Source organism: Neofelis nebulosa, chromosome 4 (genome assembly GCF_028018385.1).
Source record: "Neofelis nebulosa isolate mNeoNeb1 chromosome 4, mNeoNeb1.pri, whole genome shotgun sequence".
Taxonomy (NCBI): Eukaryota; Metazoa; Chordata; class Mammalia; order Carnivora; family Felidae; genus Neofelis; species Neofelis nebulosa.
In genome coordinates this window covers 14,809,399-14,834,063 of record NC_080785.1, presented here as the reverse complement: position 1 = coordinate 14,834,063, position 24,665 = coordinate 14,809,399, and the positions used below count along the sequence as shown (strand labels likewise).

Here is a 24,665-nt window from a genome sequence, read left to right as displayed (position 1 = left end):
CCATCCCTCCAAACTTCGGGCCCCTGTTTTCATCTCGGGGTCCTCTCTCACCACCCCCTCCCCAGGCAACTTCTCTTCCATCCCACTGGGTTGGCATCATCTGTCTCCCATTCCAGATGTGCAGCACTTCTGGAGCAGGGACCACCCTTACCACCCTTTCCTTTTCTCTCCTGGCCCTCAGTGTGCACATGGACCTTTTCCAGGATGCAGGTGGAGAAGGCAGAGCCAAAAGATGGCCAAGCCCTACTGGGTGGGGGCAGCGGGTCAGGAAGTACCTTTGAAATCTAACTCGTATTTGTGCTTTCCAGCCTGGAACTTCAGAATGGCTGCCTGGGCATCAGACCCAGGTGCACAGTATGCCAGGTAGGCCTTCTCCAAATCGCCGCTGCAGACGGTGGTCACGGGGTGCTCCATGCCCTACAAGGGAAAAGCCAGACGCCTGGTGAAGCCAAGAACCTACAATGATGAGGAAAGCTGCTGGGTGCTACCCACACCACACTGCAGGCATGACCATGGTGCATATTCGTGTCATGGGGGAGGCAGGGGAGCTGGAAGAGAAGAGCCAGGGAGTAGGGGTGCGGCAGGAGAGGGAGGCACAGAAGAGAAGCCAGCACAAATGCCTCCAAAAGCTGCCCAGAAAATGAAAGGGAGTAAATGCAGATCCTGGCTAACCATACCAAGATAACCAGGATGGCAGCAAAATAAGACACAGCATTCATTCCTAACGGATGACACCTCCATTCAAGGGAAGGTGAACACCAACGCTGAATTCTCCAATCCGCATGAAGGGATGGCCTGAGCATGGCTGCCTCTTCTCTGCCCATTCTTGTACCCACCACCCTGCAGTCAGAGCTTAGTCTTCCTGTTTTCTTTTTCTGGGCCCTTGGAGAAGCTCTTCTGCTTTCAATCATCCATTTTGACCCCACAACTTCTATCCAACTACCTCCAAGCTATCTAAAATTTGGGGATGGACCAAGCTTGAATTTTGGCTCCTTCATAACTGTGACAAGTTATTTTAACCTCTCTGAACCTCCACTATCTCAACAGAACAGGAAGAAAACTTAAATCATACTCCTATCATGATTCCACAGTGCCATCCCATCCCCAAAGGACTAGGAAAATAATTAAAATAAGGCCTGCAAAGCACTTAGCACAGTGCCTGGAACAAAAAGTAAAGGTGCCACAGAAATATTAGGAGTGTATCTAGATACATCAGTCTCAAGTTCAAAGAATCTGGTCTGCAGACAGACGTGGAGAGACCACTTAAGGTGGCCACTAACGTCAGAAGAATGGAGGTGTGGGCCGGACCCTGGGACACCCCAACATTCAAGAAGGAGAGTGGAAATAAGAAGCCCATGAAGGAGACTGAGGAGGAATGAGACAGGAGGGTGAGGAGGGAGCGGGCAAAGGCTGCAAATGCCACAAGATTTGGCACCTGGGCCCATGGCCATTTGCCAGTTTCTATGGCACAGTAAGGGCTGTGTCCGGCAAGGTCCCATGTCCTGCCAGCGCTCCATGAAAGGTGGCTAGATGAACAAGTAACAGGAACACAAGTTAGATCCTGGAAAATGAAGGAATGAACAGGGGTCTTTACTTCCATGTAGAGATGAATGGGTTGTTCAGGCCCAAAAGGGTGAGAACAACTGTAGAGGTTTTAGATCAAGGCACAGCAGATCACAGGAAAGGGTGCTAACTCAAAAGGTCTATCAACATGAGCAGCTTGTTGAGAATGATCCAAAAAGGATACAGGTCAGGGTAAAGCATCCTGGAGCCCAACACCTCAGGGACATTGAGTTTAACGCAGGAAAATTCAGTGGGCCTGGACAGTAACACCTTTATACACAAGATTAGGTTATGGATTGCACTATGCCACCTCCTTTGCTGTAAAAGATATGCTGAAGTCTTAACTCTAGTACCTCAAAACTTGACTTTATTTGGAAACAGAGTCACTGCAGATGTAGTTAGTTAAGATGAGATCATACTGGAGTAGGGTGAGCCCCTAATCCACATAACCTATGTCCTTATAAGAGAATGGCCACGTGACGACAAAGCAGAGACTGGACTGAAGAACCTACAGACCAGGGAAGCCACGAGAAGCTAGGAGGAGGCAAGTATGATTCCCTACAAGCTTTAAAGGGAACATGGCCCTGCTGACACCTTGATTTCGATTTCCAGCATCCAGCTGTGACACAGTAAGTCACTGCTGTTCTAAGCCACCCAGCTTGTGGTACTTTGTTATGGCAGCCTTAGGAAATTAATATAGGGTGGAGGTAATTTGGACTGAAATTTGGCTGTACCTCCTGAGCTTGGGCAGAAAAGAACCTAGCTTTCTGAATCAAAAGAAAATGGTCCTAAACTGGCAATGAGCAGAAAACTAAGAAAGAAATCCAAATACAGGATGACACCAGAAGTGTACGGGAAAGAAGAGCTGGAGTTGACAGGTCACCCTATGAGGCGATTCAGCCAATGGTACCAAGTGAGACCGCACAACCAATAACCACTGAATTCACACACGTGCATCTGCGCCCCACCATCACGTAGCACATCTTTGATACCCAAATACAGGTCATTCCCAGAGATTCTCAATGTTCTAAGTGAAGTTATACACTCTGACTATACGGAGTAAATGAAGAACAGCATAGAGGAAAAAAAGGTAAAGCCCTGAGTGTGGGTTGTTTGGAGGAAGAAGGCCCCCACTTCCTAAAGTTGTGATAATGCAGTTTGCCAAGTCACCTAGGGAATCCTACTTTTTCACGGGATGCCCTTAGGGTCTCATGTCATCTCATTCAGCTCCCCGAGAAGGGGGACACACCACAAAGCAAACACGTGAGAGGTAGTCACATTTGCTAAGTGCTTTTCACCTGCCATGAGTTCCTTCATCAGGTCACCAGAGAAGTTCCATTCATGGAACATAACCAGCCCCTCATTCTATCCCCCTCCTCGATACCAGGCATGGCCCCTCCCCCTCCTGCTCCCGACCAAACCAAGAGCAATGTTGGGGAGCCTCCCTGAACATATCTCCATGGCAAGGAAGGAGAGGGAGATGTGTGGGAAAGAGGGCAGACAGAATAGCCAATGAGGAAAGGCTGGCCCTGCAAGAAATGGAGAAGTGTATGAGGGCTAAAGCAAGGCTACTGCTGAGAGTGACCATGTCCAACTCAGCAGTGGCCGTGGGGCAGCAATTACTCTGTCCTTCAACCCACCAACATCTATGACCTGAGAACTTGCAGGGTACAGGCAGAGTCCTCCACACAGGGCACATGTGTGGCAAAAGGGACAGAACTCCCTGCTCTCATGGAGCTCTCAATTACAGGGTTCCCAGAGAAAAAGATATCCTAGGTGTAAGTCAAAATTAGAAACTAAAGCTTTAATACAGCCTTATAAAACACAGAAGAGTACAAATGTCTATCAGACCACGTATCCCAATTTTCATTTCGGAAAGCTGTTCCTATAGAAATGGTGACCTCCCTATACTTGTACCTCTACAGGCACCCAGAGGGTTCCCTTTAATGTGATCCAGCCGTGAACATCTTCAAATAATTGACAGCAACAGTTATGAGATCCAGATTCCAAACCAATACCTGAAATAAATCAATTTTCTTACACTTGCCCACGTTCTATGAAGTTGCTGCTACAGAGAAGTCAGAAGCTAGTTTCAAAGGGCCTTAAAGTTTATTCTGCAGCTACACAAGTCTCCTATACACACATCATTTGCTTTGGAGCTATCTGTTCAACAGTTAAGGGAGGCATCTTTCTATCCCATGTAACAAAACCAATGAAGAAATGTCCTCTCACTATAATTTACACTAGGCCATGTTCTCATGAGGCCAACAGATACCTAATCATACAGAAGAACTCCCAACTACCTAGTTTTATCATAATTCTCCCCAAGCAAGTGAGTCACAGGAGGATTTGGGGCTCTTCGTCTCTATCAAGGACTCCCCAGAACAATCCTTGTGCTCATGTCTGAAATGGCTCCTCCATCGGGGGCCCTCAGGAGAAAACACCTGCCCTCTTTCCATGACACTTACTTGTCTTCCATACTCCTGCCAAGAACCAAACTCATCAGTCCAGTACCAAACCCAGTCAGTGGTGAGGATGAAGTGTGGAGGTTTAGTAACCGAGGAGGCTGTGGAGAGGCGGCGGGCTGGGGCAGCACCAAACATCATGGAGTCAAAGTCTAGACAGTCAAAGTGAAAGTTGCTGGCTGACTCGGCACAGAGGATCCTGCAAAGGAAGTGAGAGGTAAACTGAAAATTCCACCAGTCAAGCGAACACTCAGGTGCTACCTGTGGTCTTCTAGATGCTCAGCTGGTAGATGTGAACATCAGTGTGACACGTACCTTAGGGGGAAAAAATGTTTCCAAGTGGGGGGAGGGGAGTACAAGTTGGTTCTTATAAAAAAAATTTTTAATTAAATCAATAAATCTCTGCAAGATTGATAAGAAAAAAAGAATATTGGAAATATAAAAGGTAAAAATTAAAAATGTCATAGACACTAAAAGAGGTATTATAAGCAAGTCTATGACAATTAGTTTAGCAATAAATAAAATGAACAAACTCCTGGAAAAAATCATTAAGTTTACCAAAATTGACTCAAGAAAAATAGAAAACCTGACTGGTTAGCAGTTTAAAATCTTCCCACAAATTAAACATTAGGCCTAGATACTCTTATAGACACATGGTCATTCAGGAAAAAAATTATCCTAACTTTACATAAATTTTTTCAGAAAACAGAAAAGAAACCATCCCAATCTCATCTTCATGAGGGTAGACACTTAAGATAACAACCAGATCAAGACAATATGAAAAAATTATAGACCAATCTTACTCAAATATGAATGTAAATATCTTAAGTACTGGCCATCCAAATTCAGCATTGTGTGTGAGTTGAGTGTGTGTCTGTGGGGGGGGGAGGGGAGAGAGAGAGGAAGAGAGAAGAGAGAAAGGGAGAGAGAGGGAGAGAGAGGGGGCAGAGGGGGAGAGAGGGAGGAATAAAAAAGGATGAAATTAAAATGCTATTCACAAATATTAATGTCTAGATAGATTATCTAGAATATATAGGTAACTATACAGATAATTCAAACATTACCAAGAGAGTCCTCTGAGTTCAGATACCTTAGTAAAGTTGCAGATACAACAGCTGACAAAAGTCAATCGCATTTCTATACATCAGCACAGAGAAAAATTTTTTTTTACTGGGGATGTAACATGTAACATGACGACTACAGTTAATGCTATACGGTATATTTAAAAGTTGGTAGGAGAATAAACTCAAAGTTCTCATTGTCAGGAAAAAAATTGTTTAGTAACTATATGAAGTGATGGATGTTAACTTATCCAGATAATCATTTTGCAATATACACGTATGTCAAGTCATTATGCCGCACACCTTAAACTTCTAGTGTTGAAAGTCAATTGCATCTCAGCACAACTGGAAAAAAAATTAAATCTCTAACAAATGATATCCAAGACCCTAATGGAGAAGTTATTAAAACCACTGAAAGATATTTTAAAAGATTTGAATAATCACATGCTATCATGTATATGAACAGAAAAATCTCAGCATCATTATGGTGTCAGTTCCCCAGAAATGCCAAGTCAATGCAATATTAATTTCAAAACTCACAACAGAGATTTTTGTGAAAACCAATGACATTTAAGTTTCTAGGGGCGCCTGGGTGGCTCAGAAAGCTAAGCATCCGACTTCGGCTCAGGTCAAGATCTCACGGTTTTTGAGCTCGAGCCCCGCGCTGGGCTGTGTGCGGACAACTCAGAGCCTGGACCCTGCTTCGGATTCTGTGTCTCCTCTCTCTGCCCTTTCCCAATTGTTCTCGGTCTCTCAAAAATAAATAAATGTAAAAAAAAATTTTTTTTAATTTCTGAAGAGGAGCAAAAGACCAAGGGCCCTGGCAATTCAAAGAAAGAGAAGACAGGGATTTGCCTTACCGGATGCCAACACTTAAAGCTCCACTAGGTTAAGACAGTGTGGCACTGAAGCAGAGACAGACCGACCAGTGAACGACAAGAAGAGAGGACCAGTGGGTGTATTCGCTGATCCAGTGCCTGACACAGGTGGCACTTAGAAACAGGTGCAGAGCTGGCCTACTTAAACAAGTGATATTTGGCACACCAGCCTGAAAATAAGCTATAAAATGTGTTAACACTGCCAAATTGGGCTCAGTTTTGATGGGTTTAAAAATAACTGCTAGAAATGGATGATGGGAATGGCTGTACAACAATGTGAATGCAACGCATGCCACTGAACCTACACTTAAAAATGGTTAAGATGGGGCACCTGCATGGCTCAGTCAGTTGAGTGTTTTCCTCTTGGTTTTAGCTCAGGTCATGACCCTGGGGTCACGGGATACGGCCCCATGCCGGGCTCTGCACTACGTGTGGAGCCTACTTAGGATTCTCTCTCTTTCCCTCTCCCCACTTCTCTCTCAAAAATAAGAATAAAAATAATGAGAAGAATAAGAAAAATAAAAAATAAATAAAAATAAAGGGGTGCCTGGGTGGCTCAGTTGGTTACGTATCTGACTTTGGCTCTGGTCGTGGTCTCAAGGTTTGTGAGACTGAGCCCCCCATATTGGGCTCTGCGCTGAAGGTGTGAAGCCTGCTTAAGATTCTCTCTCTCTCTGTCCCTCCCGTGTTCTTTAAATAAATAAAATAAAATAAAATAAAATAAAATAAAATAAAATAAAATAAAATAAAATAAAATAAAATAAATAAAAATAAACGGTTAAGATGGGAAATTTTATGTTACGTATATATTACCACAATTTTATATTTTTTTAATTAAATATATTTTTAAAAAGTAGTTTTGCCAAAACCGGTGATTCATCTGCGTAAGAATGAAACTGGACCCGTATTTCACCACCTGCAGGGTAAAGATTAAACAGTCCTTAAAACGTGAAGATTTTTTAAAGAAAATTCAGAAAAATTTCCTTCCAGTCCTGGGATAGGTAAAGATTTCTTATGACTCAAAAAGTAAAAGCCGTAAAGGAAAAGATGGATAAATACTTATCTATATTAAAATATACCATAAGCTGACAGGAAGAGTTTATCTTCAACGCACATTTAATATCCAGAAATTTAAAGAATTCCTAAAACTAAATAAATAACTGAACACACCATCTTCCCCTTCAACAAAACAGCCAAACTACAAGAACAGACATTTCACAGCAGAGGAAGCTCAAGTGGCCAATAAACAGGTGAAGAGACACATTACCTCATTAGGACCCAGAGACCTGCAAACGCAGATGCCACGTGCCATTTTAAATCCCCAGGCTGCGAAACGTTCAGATGCGAACAATACCAAACGCTGGGGACGCGGTCACCACAGACCGAACGGGTGTGGAAAGTGGCACGACCATTTAGCACCACCGGGCAGAGCTGAAGAGGGAGCCAGCCTACCTCCCAGAACTCTCATCCCCAAACGTCAGGCCTACAGAAGCCCGCTCACACGCGCACCAGGAGACAAGCAGAGACTCGAGCACAAAGCACTGAGAGAAAGACACCAGACGTGGTGGTAGAGCGTGTGCTCCATTCAGACAGGGTTCAAGAACAGGCAAGACTAACCTGTGGTGACAGATGTCCAAACAATGGTGGCCTGGGGGCGGGCACTGATGGGAAGGGGACAGGAGGGGACTTTCTACGGCGATGAAAATGATCTCTATTTGGATGAGAGTGTTACATGAGCGCATGCATTCATCAAGACTCACTGAACTACACGATTAATGTCTGTGCACTTCCCTATGTGTAAATTCTGCCTCAGAAAAACAGAGAGAGGGGAGGAGTCAGCCAATGCATCTTCCCAAGGGGAACCATTTGTTCCACATACTTCCCCAGCAGCAATTCGCACACAATTGCACTCTTAGCACAAATTTATTTTTTCCACCTTAAAAAGAGTGGGCTTAAATTCTCTTCATGGCAACATATTTTAGCAAGTTCAATCCAAGATACGGTGAAGTATTTGAAAATAAGGCTCCCCGGACTTCCCCATTCATTCTGAATCAACTAAGTGAAAATACTGGGACACACACAGAAAAATTAAAAAGTTAAAGGCTGAATAGTAAACAGCAATTCAGCTGCATGACATTACATGCAAAGGCTAAAATTTCACAAATGACTGCTTCTCGCTTTTCTGCATTAATCAATGTGGATATATGTATGCAATCAATCCCAGCAGCAAGTAATTCAAAACTTATCTGGTACCACCAGTTCCTTTCCCCATAGCTCCTCCCTGAAGGAGATAAAGGCACCAATCCACAGTTTGAACAGTAACTTCCAATTTCCAGCCCAAGCTGTTTATTGGGGTGTGTGTGTGTGTGTGTGTGTGTGTGTGTGTTGATCAAACCTAAACTCTGTTGTGTCTAAGCTTCCCACACTGCATGCACACAAAAGCCCAGTCACAAAGCAGACACCAGTAATGTATTTCATACCTGTCTTTTCTGGGATTGCTATATGCCTCTTCAATAAGCTCCATTTTGTCCAAATCCTTCCATTTGCCTCTGTCCAAGAACTGCCATCGATATGGCAAATGGAAATGAACTTTATTGCACTTATCTAAAATAAAAATATTAGGAAGTAAGACATCTTGGCAATACATAGCATGACCCAGGCCCATGGTTCTCAATGGGGGTGGTGATGCCCACTGACCTGGGAACATTTTGGAGATCTGTGGGGGCATTATTTTTAGTGCAGTCATACCTGAGCATCTAAACACTGAAATACTGTGTATTTTATTATACGCACTTCCGTTTTACATCTCCCCTTTTAATAGGGCGTTACATCAATTTTTAAAAATACGTATGTTGGCAGGTAACATTACATTTGAATTTCATCTCATGAGCAAAGCAGCTGACCATGAAAAGGTCAATCAGACCGCGGGAGGCAGTGTGATCACCCATTATCACTCTACATGTAGCATGTGGACAGGTAGCAGTCACACTAAAAACTGAACCAGATTCATCTCTACTAGAAACCCATCCAAACCCCGATACATCTGACCACAGGCAGGTCAGCAGTGTGGTTCCAGCCTGCTTTGATCTTCTGGCTGCTAACATACCACCTCGACACATCCCCGCATCATCCCTGAAGGTATTTATATACACTGCCCTGCCCCTGCCAAAACACACAAAATGGCCCAGGTCTACAGTTTCAAGCCAGGTGCTCCCCCTACATCTTCCCTGTGCACCCTGGGACCTCTGTCACTCCTAGCACATTCTGCCTGCCTCGCCTTGGCTCATGCCAGCCCCTCACCTGCAATGCACCTGACACTTTTGTTACTTTTCAATATCCTATATGAAATTCTGGTACATCCCCACCGAGGAAAGGCACACTGGAAAGAAAAGCAGCAGCAATCTCTTTGCACTCTGACACAGACCTACTTCCAAGGTATATGTTATTAGGTAGAATGATACACAAAAAGGTGCAGAACGCCTCTACTTGGGTAAAAAGGTAGAAAAGAAAAATGAGAAATACTCTAAATACATATACATACACATATTATTCCTTGCAGAGGAGAAGTTGGTAGCCAGGGACAAAGTTATGAGGAAAGACTTGTGTTGTTTTCTTTTGAAGTTTGAACCACAAGAATATATTCCAAAAAATTAAATGTCTGGTTAAGTGGGAAAAGATACAAAACAGTGTGCACAGTGCACCTATGTGAGAAGGAAACTGATCAGACATATATGCTTGTGTACATATAAAATCTTCATGGAAGGATAGTCAAGGAACTGGTAATAATGACTGCTTCCAGAGGGGATCTGGGTGCTAGAAAAAAGAGGTGTGAGGGAGACATTTCTTACTGGCTGTCCTTTGTATGTTTTTAACTCATATGTCAAAATATTAACAATGAAGCATGGCTAATTTGACACTTGAAAAAAATTAAAACTTTCTAAAATTGTATGCAGGCTTTTCAGACATATCTCAATGCCACCTCCTTCCCACAGGATCTACAAAAGTTACCTTGGTCCAGAAGGACCATGGAGGAAGGTGGGCAGGCTGCCTGAAGGTGTCAAAGGCTAGGCCTGATGCCAGGCAGACAGGACAGACAAGAGCACCCAGCCAAGACTCAGGGCACAAGAGACACCTCAACCCAGGAAATCCCCTCCAAGTTCACCAAGGCTGGATTCAGCCACTCTGGGGACTCAGGACATCCTGACTTGTCCAGAGTTACAGCGTGGACAGCTCATACCAAGCCAAGAGACCTCTTGGACTCTACCAGGGATATGCACAATACAGTAATAATGAAGGGCTCAACCTGGATAGGTAAGAGCACAGCTATGGTCCAGAGGTCATAACCACGTAAGATTTCCTGTTCCCTCCCTGAAGGGCACGAAGGGAATGATCAGAGTGAGGAGCATTCAGTCACTGCACCTATATACCTCGGCTCAGGTGAGTCCTGGACAGCCTGAAGACTCTCTCCTTAAGAAGATCCCCTTCAAGGAAGGCACACCACCTACCACCCTCCAGGCTGACACTTCCTTGGGAAGGACACAGGGGCACAGGGAAGGCTCTGTGGTCAAAAGACTGCAGGCCCAGGCTTCCAACTCTTAATGTGAGCTCAACGTGAAGACCACATCACTCAAGCCTAAGAAAAGAAGGTGCCGTACAGGCCACTGCAGCCACAGTGGCTGGTTAAAGTGGAGTCTCAGTCGATGAGTCCCCTTCTCTGCCACATCTTCTCTGGTCCACCTGTCCCCTTTCTCGATTTCCTCTCCCTCCTTCTAACGTTCCCCTCTTGTTGTGGCATTCTAGAATCTAGGCCTTCTGGAAGGTAAGTCGCAAAAACAAATTAATTTGGCAAAGTACCACATCCATATCCCCTCTCTCCCTACATCACTTGAAATGATAGACCAGAGAGAAGAACAAATTGAAAAATGCCGTAAAAACAGTAATCAGTGCTATCAAAAGACCAAAATTATTGAAGAATCCCTAAGAATATGAAGGACACAGAATGAAACTGAGAGAGATAAAGAGAGAGAAACCCCTGCAAGATATGAAGAGATCTACCATGGAAAGGAGAAATACTAGGGAGAGTGGCCTAACAAACTCAGAGTTACACGTAATGAAAGGCAAGAAAGACACCTTGCCACTCACAATGAGACTAAATGGGACCTACCAGAGCAGGAACTCCCTCTGTGCATTGCTTGTGCCCAGCAACCTTGCTATTTGTCCCACAGAACATGTGACTGTGAACATAAGTGCTGGAGAGAGACAAGCATGTAAGAGGGCCATCAAAGCTCCCACCCCATTCCAAGGATACACACTAGCAGCCCAAGCCACCGCACAAAATGTACTGCCCCTTCCCCATTAAGCCTCAATCAGAATCCACATCACCAGCAGACACTGAATTCTGTAGTAGGTAACCACGAGTCACCCCACATGTGAGGAAGACTAACACAGACAGGAAGCTAACTCACACAGAAGAGCCAATACCAGGGCACCTGGGTGGCTCAGTCAGTTAAGCATCAGACTTGTGATTTTGGCTCAGGTCGAGGTCTCATGGTTCATGAGATCAAGCCCCACATCAGGCCTTTTGCCGTCACCACAGAGCTTGCTTAAGATTCTCTCTCTGCCCCTCTCCTGTTCATGCTCACTCACTCTCTCAAAGTAAATAAATAAATAAATAAATAAATAAATAAATATTTAAAAAAAATCCAATACCCAAGAAATAATTATTAGAGTATATAGATTAACAGCTAGACCTCAATTTGTAAAAGTGAAACCGATAAAACTAGGGGAAAAAAACATGGCGCCATTTTCAGAGGCTTGGAACAGGCAAAGATTTTTGAGACACAAGAAAACTATAAAACAAAAAAATACTAAAATCCTCACTGATATTAAAACTTTTATTCCTCAAGAGGCGCCTGTGTGGCTGAGTCAGTTAAGTGTTTGACTCTCGATTTCGGCTCAGGTCACGATCTAACCATCATGGGATTGAGCCCGTGTCAGACTGTGATGAGTGTGGAATCTGCTTAAGATTTTCTCTCTCTCTCTCTCTCTCTCTCTCTCTCTCTCTTTTCCTCCCCCATCCCTCCCCTGCTCGCGTGCTCTCTCCCACCATCTAAAACAAAAACAAAACAACTTTTATTCCTCAAAAAAAACACCATAAGGAAAATGAACATTTGTAACTGACAAATCACTAAATTCTACTCCTAAAACCAGTATTATGCTATATGTTAAGTAGTTAGAATTTAAGTAAAATTTTGAAAAAAAGAGAAAAAAAGAAAAAAATGAACATAAAACCACAGACTGGGAGAACTTATTTTCAATACCTACATCTCACAACCACTTGTATAAATAATACACCAAATCCTCACAACTCAATAATGAGAGATCAAACCATCCAATTAAAGAATGGGCAAAACAAGGGGGCACCTGGGTGGCTCAGTCAGTTAAGCATCAACCCTTGATTTCAGCTCAGGTCAAGATCTCAAGGTTCTTGAGTCGTTAACCCTGCACTGTGCTGACACTGCAGAGCCAGCCTGGGATTCTGTGTCTCCCTCTCTCTCTGCCCGTTCCCTACTCACACTTTCTTTCATAATAAATAAGCTTTTTACAAGTCACAAAAGACTATGTATTATATGATTCCGTTTACATGAAATAACCAAACAAATCCATAGAGACAGAATGTAAACCTGTAGTTGCCAGGAGCTGGGGTGCAGGAAGAATGGGTACAGGATTTCTTCGAGGATCATGAAATGTCCTAAATATTAACTGCAATGATGGCTGCACAATTCTGTAACTATACTAAAAACTATTAAATGGGTAAATTGTATGGTATGTGCATTACACTCAATACCTCAATCAAGCGGTCATAAAAAAAAAATCAGAAAATTTAAACAGATACTTGATTCAAGATATACAAATGGCCAGTGAGTACATGAGCAGAAACGTTCAGGGCGCCTGGGTGGCTCAGTCGGTTGAGCAACTGACTTCGGCTCAGGTCATGATCTCACAGTTTGTGGGTTTGAGCCCCATGTCAGGCTCTGTGCTGAAAGCTCAGAGCCTGGAGCCTGCTTTGGATTCTGAGTCTCCCTCTTCCTCTCTGCCCCACTCCCACTCACGGTCTCTCTCAAAAGTAAAAACATTAAAAAAAAAATGTTAAAAATCATTATCATCAGGGAAATGCAAATTAGAACCACAATGAAATATCACTACTCATTAATTACAATGGCTAAAGTTTAAAAGACTGGCAATACCAAGTGTTAACAAAAACGCAGAGCATCAAACTCTCATACATTGTTGGTGGGAAGGTATACCCACCAGTTTCTTATAAAGTTAAACACACACTTATATACGTTCCAGTAATTTCACATCTAGGTCTTTACTCAAAAGAAGTGAAAACAGGGGCGCCTGGGTGGCTCAGTCAGTTAAGCATCCAACTTCAGCTCAGGTCATGATCTCACAGTTCATGAGTTCGAGCCCTGCATCGGGCTCCGTGCTGTCAGCTCGGAGCCGGGAGCCTGCTTCAGATTCTGTGTCTCCCTCTCTCTCTCTGCCCCTCTCCCGCTCACACTCTGTCTCTCAAAAATAAACCTCAAAAATAAAATTTAAGTGAAAACATACACCCACATTAAACTTGCACATAAATATTTATAAAAGTTTTATTTGTAAAAGCCAAAAACTTGCAACACCTCAAATGTTCATCAACATATGAATTGATAAATTGTATTCAATCCATCCAACAGAATACAACTCAGCAATAAAAAGGAGCAAACTACTGATTTGCCAGCATGGACAAATCACAAAAACATGCTGAGTGAGAGAAGACAGGTACAGTAGGATACATGCTGTATGATTCCATTTATATGAATTTCTAGAAAGGGCAAATCTACAGTGACAAAATGCAGATCAGAGACTGTGTGAGGTCAGGAAATTGGGGGGATGAGGATTCACTACAACAGGACAAAGGGACCCTTTTAGAATAAGGAAACTCTTCCATTACCCCAATTGTTATTACCAAAAACTCAGTGTATACTTAAAATTTTTAAATACTTAAAATGTTACTGTGTGTAAATTATATCTCACTAAAATTGACTTTAAACACATACATGCATATATGATACATATTTCTTGAGCTAGCATTCCATTTCCAGGAATCTAGCTATGGAAATACCTATGTGTACTCAGATGCTCAATGGAACATCACTCTTACTGGACACTACAGTTGTTTTTCAAAATAAGGTAGACGCACACATACCAACGTAGAAAGAAATCTTCAAGACACAATGTTAAGTGAAGGAAGCAGGTTAAATAATACCTATCACATGTTCCCATCTGTTGAAAAACATGCGAAACAAGTATCATAACCACACGGCACGTGTTTACCTTTGGGAAGGGCTGAAGGAGGACTTCAGACTTTACTCTGTATTATTGGACTCTTTCACAAAGTGAAAGTATTCCTGAATTGCTTGGGTGGCTTTTAAAGACTGAAAACAAAACAAGAAGTTTGGTGGTGGTTTTTTAAGAGCAGTCACCGAATTTGAGAAGGAAGCTTTCTTCAGTCAAAACCCAGGACAGCAATAAGAAGAAAACAAAGCTTTAGTAAATACAGACAAACACGTACACACAAGAATTGCTACTTGTGATAAAAGAGGGACCATGGAGAGAAGGGGCACCTGGGTGGCTCAGTCAGTTCAACGTCTGACTCTTGGTTTCGGCTCAGGTCATGATCTCACGGTTCATGAGTTCCAGCCCTGCATCAGGCTCTGCTGAGAGTGTGGAGTCTGCTTGGGATCTGTCTCCCTCTCTCTCTGCCCCTTGTTCCCCAGCTCGCTCGCTCTCAAAAAACAAACATTAAAAAAATTTTTTAAATTAAAAAAAAGAGGGACCATGGAGAGAAACCCCCAACTTAAGTTCTTATTCCCCAAGAGCACACACAGGCATCTCCACCTCAGGGAGGGCCTTCCGGGTTTCTGAAGCATTTCTAAGTGTACAACCTCCCTTTATAAGGGACACTTATATTTGTTTCCACTAGATGGGGCATCTGTGCAGGTCTGTGACCTCATGCTAAGGCGATCAAGGGTCAACACTTGACACTGAATGAACCAGTTATGTTCCCCAAAACTCATCTACAGTCTGATTTCAAGAAACTCAATTCCTACCATCCTCGACTCCCCAACAAAATCGCTTCAGAACTGGTTTGGCAAAGTGCCACACCAGCCCACCAGGAAGAAGGCCCCAACCCTCTCCGGATGGGGGAGAGGCCCTGAGGGGTGGTCTTAGGGCAGAACTCTTGAAACACACAGCAGCTATTCCACCTGCAAGCGGATGAAGGGGATTCCTCTGACTTACCTTGAAAGCTACAACTTTTCCGGATGTGGTACAAGCAGATCTGATCATTCTCCTCCTGGTTAGCATTGTCTGGGGATACACAACCTGAACTATCTCTTCTTTCTACAAGGAAACACCACAGAGATGTATCAGCATCCACCAAAGCTTCCAGTGTGGAGTCAGAGTAGTTCAAGATACAAAGGACAGAAAAGAGCATTCACTTCCCCGCCTAAGGCAAAAGCAGGCGAGGTAATCTCACAAAATCCTATGATGTTCGAGATAAAATGACCCTCAGACATACAAGTGGACCCCCTCTCTGCTTTTTAGGGGAGGAGCCAGGGAACTCAAAGCCACACAGTTGCTTGCCAAATCCAGGACACCATGGAGAGGCTCTTTTTTCTCAGCTCTATGCTCCCAATCTTAATATGAAACCTCCTTAATAACTTCACATTAATTGCAAGAATTTTAATTTAAAACAGGCATGGAGTTGATTTCAGAGTTTATCTTTACTAGTGCTCCAATGAGACTTTACTTAACAATTACATTTACCACCGCACCCACCTACCATAATACAAGAAAACAAAACCCATTCGCAAACCCTCTCTATTCAGTATCGCCTGTTAATTACGTTACTCTTTTCCTTTTTCTTTTTATGGGCCCTTCAGACATCCACAGGGTGGGCCTCAAAACCCACACCTTTGGGGCCTTGGAAATAACCTCCCTTGCTCCCCAAGGACAAGTATCCTTCCCTCCCTTTCTAAGGCCATAATCCAATTGACACTCTTAAAAATCTATTTAAAGCAAAACCTGTCTACATCTAGCTTCCTACTATTGAAAGAAATTAACCCAAAATAACGGAAGAAAATGTAAAGAAAACACATATATGGCAAGGACAATTTTTAAATATCAAATATCAAAATCAAGTAAGATTAGACGTTGGGGTGCCTGAGTGGCTCAGTCAGTTAAGCATCCAACTTCAGTTCGGGTCATAATCTCACAATTTATGGATTCGAGCCCCACGTGTGCTGACACCTCAGAGCCTGGAGCCTGCTTTGGATTCTGTGACTCCCTCTCTCTCTGCCCCTTCCCTCATGCTCTGTCTCCAAAATAAACAAACATTTAAAAAAAAATTTAAAAGATTAGAGTGTTAAGTGTGTTTGCTGGTAGTCCTAGCAACACCTAGAACTGATATTTTAGGAAGTGGTCTATTAAAAATCCTAAATGCCACTATAGTTAACAAATTCCTTTATTAAAAAAAAAAAAAAGTATACTAGCATGCTCAATCACTCACCAAATGCCTGCATGCCCACTATGGACCAGGCACTGTCTAGGTGCTGAAGACGAGCAGTGAACAAAGAAAATTTACAGGGACTAAAAAATCCCATTTATTCATGCCAAGAAGAGAGCTGAAATTAAAATATGCTTCCTTCACGGTAGATCAGACCTGTGGGGAATTCATTCAGTCAACCTCAAATGGCATTTGTCTTGCTTGTTCACGGCTAGGATTCCAAGTCATCTTTACAGCACCCACTGGTGAAGGAATCACCAACTGACTTTACTAAAAGCAGCAGTGACTTGCCCAAAGTCATACATTCCATTAATGGCCAGCTGGAATCTACAGGCCCCAGCCCAGGGCCTTACCAGAAGTGGCCTGTGGGCCTGGAGGAGGAGGGTGCCCTCTGCTGGAGGTGGAGCTCCTATTCTTGATGTCGTGAGCATTTCTGTATATGGAAGGCAGCCTGTTCACCAGATTGGAGTTCAAGCCCAACTTCTCCAGTTTCTCCAGATTCTCAGAATTAGAGATATCATGAGATCTCTTACAGCCAGTGCCAAACTTGCATTCACCCTGTAAAAAATACTGGCAGATATGGAGTTTGATACACTGCTTTTGAAAGGAACAAGAGCCGTAGGGTCCATCTCCTTTGTTGTAATGAAGGCAGATCTGTTGACAGAAAAGGAATAAAAACACCAGCTTAGGAAGGTCTCACAGGACACCACCCCACTACTGACCAGTCCACGGTCAGAAGAAGTTCCTCCAGAGATCTGGCCAAAGCTGTGATTCCGTCATCCACACAAGCCACACAGCTCTGAGAACATCCTCCACTCTAGATGGACCAGTGCTAACATATGCCCTTGGATAAAACGGGAACTGGGTGGACAGCAATGAGCAGAACAAGCCTTTCCACTGGGAAAAATCCAAAGAACTTCCAGCTGATCAGAGCTGCTCCCTTCCCAGGAGACAATTCAACATAACTCACATAGCAGGAGGCTAACAACCCATATACTCCACCTACACCCTTCCCCCAATGACTCACCAACTCTCCCTAAGCCAAGCTTCTATCTCCCTTCTTTCTGAAATTCAAGGTCAAAGAGGCTCTGAGCGTTTAAAGCATCTTAGAGAAAGCCAAATACAGCCCTTTCATTTCTCAAGAGCAAAGTGAAACTCAGAGAAGTTCACCGGCTTGTCCTAGTTCACTGCCAGCTATCTACATCTGGCACATGCAATGTCTGTTGAACTGCGTTGTTGGTAAAGCTGGGACCTAAACCTGAATCAACTGCTCCTTCTCTACATTCCAAATTCCTAGAGACGAGAACCAGGCTAGAGACCACCAAGGGCCTACCCACTCAATTCATAGGCATTACACTGAACAAGAGATAGAAAAGCAGCAGAGGGCTGCAGAACCCAGACTTAGATATGCAGGGACCCCACTCGGGACAGAAGCCCCAAGGGAAAAGGCTAGAAGAGCCTGGGCCCTAACCTTGATTTTGCCACTTACAAGATGCCTGACCTTAGACACGTCACTCACCAGCTCTGAATTTCAGCTTTTGATCCCTAAAATGGGAATAATGCTACCTCCATCATTGGGTTATTATGAGGATTAAATGGGAAATATACAAAGTGGCCGAGACAATGCCTTGGAACATAGTGGGTGCTCGATTCATGGTGGTGGCCCCAACTGTTCATCTGATAAGGGGACTAGCCTGAGAGCAGAAGGCCTGGCAGGAAAGCTGCACTGGATCTGAGTTTATGGTCACAGTTCCTGTTTGCTGGCACTGTGCTCTAAAAACAACCTGCATACCCAAGAAGACAAGAGGCTACACACTCCAGACTGGTCACCTTCGGATTCATTTTTTTATACCACTGACAAGTTGCTCACTCCAAAACATTAATGTCCACTCTCCAAACACAACCCCCCACCCCAAGTCCTTCCTGTGATACCAAAGGCTGCATGGATCAGTCTCTACTCACCCATTTCTCCTTCTCTCCTTTCCCAACCTAAATCTAAGCTGTGCTCACCTACATGCTGTCCCCCGACCGTGCCAGGTTCTGTCCTCTGTGCCCCCCTTCTTCCCAGACCTTCATCCTTCATTCACCCTTCAGCATTCAGAGCAGGCACCGCCTACCCCAGGATGCCTTCCCAAGTGCCCCAACTGCCTGAGGCCAGAGTGCTCACTTCTATCGCAGCACCTAAAATAGCACCTTACAATCACACACTGATTTGTCTGTCTCACCCGGTAAACTTGCCTCCTGGAAGGGCAGAACAGGGTCTTTTATCTCCTTATCGGCAGTGCCTGACCCGTAGTGGTTATTCAATAAAGGTTAGCTGAATCAACAGTAATTTTCAAAAGGCAAGAGAAAAGTTACTATCTATTACGTAGCAGTCACTAAGCCACAAAGCACCGTTCTCAAATAAGTGGTTTTAACTGAGTAATATGGAAGCATTTTCATTAAACCAGGTCAATCTAATCTCTGTAGCCTTATCCCAGAGAAAGTGCCAGAACATCCCATAAACCTGTGCTGGCCACAGGAACACACCACTCGGATCTGCTGCAGAGCACCACTTACTCAGCTCAGCTGCTGCCCTCGGGAGCCACTACCTGATTCACACAGAGACCATGCTCCCACGGGCTGCTCCTAGCCAACAATGAGCTACTTTAGCTCAGAACTTCGTAATGGCCAAGCAGCAGCTTTCTTAGAACTGTGCTCCAGTCAGGGTCTCCTCCTACCCGGTCTCCTTCCTTCCCCCTCTCTTGCAACATCACTGTCCAAAGGCTCCCCACCTCCTTCTGCTCCCTCTCCACTAGGTCTCTTACACTTCTAATCCCATCTTGGCGTCTGCTTCTTGGAGGGCCCAAGATAGTACACGGCCATTACAGGGAGGTTCGGTTAGCATCTGAAATGCATTATGAGCATCTGAAATGCACATCAACTAAAGGTCAAAATTCCCTGGGTGCAACTGATTTAGTAGAGAGCTCATCACCTGCCTGTCAGCATCTCTGAAAAATTTCCTCACAGAACTCCTGGGTTTGGCAATAACACGTGGTTCCAAGTCCTGCTAGACAGAGAGGAGCAGGCTGGAGTCTCTTATCCCCTCATCCCCATGTAAGGAACATCCCGTTGCAGCCACTGGCCAAACAGACTCCCCCAGTCTCATGGAAGCCCTGAAAAGGAGATACCGGCCCAAATGACACAGAAGGAAAGGAGGCCTCTAGACAGGGCAAGGTTGGCCCAAGGTCACAGGTCTAAAAATCAGCAGAGCCAGGAATTCAATCCAGGTCTCCTTCAAGTAGATCCCTGTGGTCACTCCGGGGTCCTTGGCTCCTCTTCTGCCACAAGATTTCCTATCTTCCGACCTCTGGCTTCTCCCCCATCACTTGCATACATACACACCCCCTCCTGGAACTCACCTCTGGCAAAAGCCAGGGGTCATTCTGAAACAAAAGCTGGCAGAGCTCACTGTAGCTGAGGTGGTCAACACCGTGAGTTCTCAGCACACTCAGGTTGTGATCTGTCGTCAAGCTGTGACTGTTTCTACAGTTCTTCCTGCAAAGAAGCAGAGCTGGTGTCACGGTTCAACTGCGCCTCCCCGAAATTCTTAGGCTGAAGTTCTAACCCCCAGTGACTGTATTTGGAGATAGTTTATAAAGAGGTTGTTGGGCCGGGGGGTGGGGGCCTAGTCCAATCCAACTGATGTCTTTATAAGAAGAGAAAATTAAGATACAGATGCACACTTGTGAGGACATGGGTAAAAGACAGCCATCTGCAAACCAAGGAGAGAGGGCTCAGAAAGAAATCAACCCTGCCAACACTTTGATCTCAGACTTCCTGCCTTGAGAATTGTGAGAAGTTTCTGTTTAAGCCCCCAGCCTGTGGCACTTTGTTATGGCAGCCCTATAGCAAACTAATAAAGCTAGTAAAATCAGTCTCGAAGATAATTTTTCAGGCATCATTCTTGACATTGCTTAGGAGCATCAGAAAAAAACCCACATGTCTATGCGATGAAAAAATGTAATGCTTATTCACAAAGGAAAAGGCATTACCTTGCAAGCTCAAGGGTCTAGGACAGCACTCCTCATCAGTATCTGGTAAGAATGACAGTGCCATCCCCCAAAGAAGAGTTGCAGTATGACAGACAATGAGCACTTAGCAGACACTTGAACACTGGCTGAATAAATGAGCGTGGACACCTACGGTTATAGGTATGTGCACAGACACACTCACACCCTGAGGCTCAGACCTCTTCTCTGCTCTCCTCCTCCGTTCTTTCCATTAACAAGCCCCGGCTGAACGTTCACTGTGAGCCACGTACTGGCACCACGCCCTGATGATCCAAACACTTCAAATGATTTCCCAGGTCACCAGGACCCGGAAGAGTCAGGCAAATACCATTTGCTTTACTCAGACTCTGCCAAACCTCACGTGTTTATTGTGAGCATCTCAAAAGAAAACCCAACCCGTGACTGACTCCCCCAAACCTGCACCTTTCACAAGCTCCCCCAGCTCAGTAAAAGACCACTTCCCTCCTTCACTGCACAGACTGACAACCTTGGAGTCACCCAGACTCTTCCCCTTCTCTCCTCTAGCAGAAGTAACAGATATGGAGAGGACTCTAAAATGGCATGGTCAGCTGTGCTGAGAGTAAGTCTATGCAGACGGGAAGGGCACCTGAGCCTGACAGAAGCACTCAAGGGACAGTGCCTAAAAGGTGTAAAGCCTGGGCCAAATATTTAGGTTGAGGAACCAGGCAAGAAGAGGAAAACATTCTAGGCAAACTTGGTGCCGCCAGAACCAAATATAGCTAATAATTAGAATAATGACGGCAGCAATAGCTACTAAGACTTGAGCATTTATCACAAACCAGGGATTTCCTGAGGTTTTATCAGTTAAGTCATTCAGTCCTCAACAAGTCTATGAGGTAGGTGATATTTATCCTCATTTTGCAGATGAGGGATCGGAGACACTGATACAAAGTCACCTGCCCAAGATCGTGCAGCTAGCAGGGAGCGCAGCCAGCTTGAAACAAGGCAGGCTGGTCTTGGGGCTGTGCTCTTAACCACGATGCTTACTGCTCCTCAGCAAAGGATGGAAGTCAGGGACCTGGGACCCTTCCCAGCTGTGACCAGTGGGCAAAAGCAGGAGCCATGATCTATTTACCCCATCATTAGACCCACCCATCCACCATTTATTACGTCCACCTTCTTCTCCAGCTACTGCTCCTCCTTCTCCCCTGAAGTGACCCATCCACACCAGTCCCTGGGGGCCCAGTTTGCCCAAAGTTCCACCGTCAGCCTCCACCTCAGACCTGACCCGCTCCTGGGGCTGCAGCCCTAGCACACACGGACCCGTAAACTCCCACGCCAGCACCTGGGACCCTGGCCACGCTCTCCCAGGCTGCAGACTTGGAGAGCTGCCCCTGGACACACTTCTGCTCTCTCCGCCAATAAGAAAGCAAAGTAAGAATCATCCCTCGGTCAACAAGGAAAAAAGAAATGTAGGAGTCATCCCTCAGTCAACAATAAGATAACAGCCATCACCTCTCCCCCATCCTGTCCCCACACTCTCACCAACTCCCCATCTCGCTCTAATGTCTCACACACACACACACACACCCCTCTTAAGGTCTTAAGCTGGGGGTTGGAATATTCTAATCTAGGTATTTCTCAACAGCTGCTTCCCAGGGGCCACATTTCCCAGCTCCCCGCCTCCCTCGCATCTAGACATGATGGGGGGCATGAGACATCCTGTGGTCCAGGGGACAGATGGAAAACTGTCCACCACTTCCAGACCTGGGAAAACCTCCCCCCAACCCTCCCCTGTCCATCTTCTCCACCTGCTCCCCGGAATCCGACACCCAGAATGGCCTAAAGAGCCATGGGCCAAGGAGACAGAGTCTAGGTCAGTCGGCCTGGGTCCCTGAATGACTGCATGGATCAAGACCACTACCTCATGCTGTCTAGTGGACCTGACGGGAGCAAGAAAGAAGTGAAGCCAGAAAAAAAAAAAGAAAGAAAGAAAGGAAGGAAGGAAGGAAGGAAGGAAGGAAGGAAGGAAGGAAGGAAGGAAGGGAGGGGGGGGAGGGAGGGAGGGAGGGGGGGAGGGGGGAGGGAGGGGGGGAGGGGGGGAGGGGGGGAGGGAGGGAGGGAGGGGGAAAGAAAAGGAAATAAGGAGAAACGAATTCTTCTACATAAGCGGACTAGCTTCTCAACAGGGGCCACGCATTTTCTTCCCAGTGCCACGGAGGCCACTGCCGGCTTGTAAAGCAAGCGAGCAAAAGCTGAAACAGGCTTTCGAAGATTCCTTCGCTGCCGGGCAGAGAAAGCCCTCGGCTGTGGGGCCCCTCAAAGGTCGCCCTGGAGACCGGGCGTGGGGGGGGGGGGCTCCGGAAGCCAGAGGCGGCTTTTTTCTCGCGGAGAATCTCCCACCCCCCCCCCCGCCACCCCCCCCCCCCCCCCCCCCGGCTGTCGCAGCGGGTACCGCGCTCCAAGTCCCTCTCTGACACTGCAGGAGCCTTGGGGACACCGCTTCACCCTGAGTCCCTTGCATGGCACCCGGTATTCAGCAGGTGCTCGATAAATGTTCGCTGTAGAGAATTAAGGGTGGGGAGAGGCCAGGGAACGGACGCCCCCCGGTCTCCCCAGACTCTAGGAGGGGCCCAGGGCGGGCTGGGAGAGAGCAGGGTCCCCCGGCCCCGCCGTCGGGCTCCAGGCGCGGCGCTTACCCGGCCCTCATGAACTTGCAGGCCCCGTAGACCAAGAACTTGCAGAGGTGCAGCTGAGCGCACAGCCCCACGCAGCCCGGCTTGGGGCTCTGGTACGCGCGGCACAGGCGCAGCGCCGAGACGGCCACCACGACGCGCTGCGCGGAGGCCGCCGCGCCGCCCGCCCTCGCTGCCACCGCGAAGCGGCCGCGGTCCCGCAGCAGCCGCTCCAGCGCGTCGTTGCCGACGCCCTCCCGCAAGCGGCGCCGCAGCTCCTCCAGCTCCAAGGCGCCCCCGGCCGCGCACAGCACCTGGGTCACCTCGCCGAGGACGCCAGCCTGCGCCATGGCCGCGGCGGGGGCGCGCTGCCCGTCGGAGAGCTGCTGGCGGGACGCGGGCGGCGGCCGGCGCGGACTGGGCGGGCGGCTCCCGCGGGGCTCAGACGCCAGCTGGAACCGAAAGCGAAAGCGAAAGCTCCCGAGGGCCCGGAAAAACGGAACCTGTGCCGCCTCACCACGCCCACCGGCCCGCAGCTGAGGGGGCTCGCCGCCTTCCGGCCTCAGGGCTCCCAGCTGTGCGCGGCCGCCGGGCCCCGCGGCCCGCTCCCCCGCTCCGTCGGCAGCCGGGGGGCCCCGGAAAGCAGCTCTCCGGCGCTCCAGAGAGAAGCAGCCTCGTCCTTCGGGGCAGCGCCTCGCGGCTCTCGAAGCGCCTTCGCCTGGTGGACGGGGGCGGAGACGCCCGGGCCGCGCGCAGCCGCTCCCCGAAGCCCCGAGCATTTGGAAATCGCGCGGCCGCCGGCCCGGGAGCTCTCCGCTCGGGCGTTGGCCGAGCAAACGGGGACGCCGCCCACCTGGCGACCGAGCCCCTCAGCCCGACTGCTCCCGACGGCGCCGGGCCGTATCCTACACCACGTGACCGCGATCACGCCGACCCGCCGCGCGGCTCGGGCGCTACTTTCTCTTGGAGCCGGGGCGATCCGCGCCGTTCTGGGCGGCGCTCCCGCCGTTCTAAGCCCCGAAGCGTCTGTCCTGTGCGAAAGCAAAGCCATTTCTCCTCAGCCCTGCTCAATGATACAGTGACCGAGCGCTTAGAGACCGCTCGGAGTCCCGGCACACTCCCGGGGTGGGGGGGCGGGGGCGGGCGGATGGAAAGGTGAACTGTTGGCGCCCTTTGGCAAAGTAGTCCCTGAGCCGCTAGCAAAGTTTTGAAGATGCATGACCTTTGACCCAGCAGTCTGTCTGCTGAGAATCTTCTAGCACTAAAAGGAACAAATTCCACATATGAATGAAAATATAAGATATCGGTGTTTCTCTGATTTATTTCACTTAGCTAACTTGACAGTAAGCTATATTAAAATAAAAACAAAAAATAAAATTAACCCTCCTAAGAAAAAAAAGT

At 46.6% G+C, this 24,665-nt stretch overlaps 1 protein-coding gene across 1 annotated transcript in view; it reads right to left on the bottom strand.

The window, feature by feature from the left end:
• Positions 1-23,736, bottom strand: part of PARP12 (poly(ADP-ribose) polymerase family member 12) — a 38,334-nt gene extending 14,598 nt beyond the window's left edge. Inside the window, exons 1-7 of the mRNA XM_058724106.1 lie at positions 23,289-23,736; positions 19,978-20,113; positions 16,930-17,230; positions 15,310-15,411; positions 8,448-8,571; positions 4,032-4,227; positions 276-417 (exon numbers count right to left, since the gene is read on the bottom strand). Coding sequence (XP_058580089.1) covers positions 276-417; positions 4,032-4,227; positions 8,448-8,571; positions 15,310-15,411; positions 16,930-17,230; positions 19,978-20,113; positions 23,289-23,614 — 1,327 coding nt within the window. The 5' untranslated portion in view covers positions 23,615-23,736. The remainder of the gene's footprint in view (positions 1-275; positions 418-4,031; positions 4,228-8,447; positions 8,572-15,309; positions 15,412-16,929; positions 17,231-19,977; positions 20,114-23,288) is intronic.
• Positions 23,737-24,665: the final 929 nt, after the last annotated feature.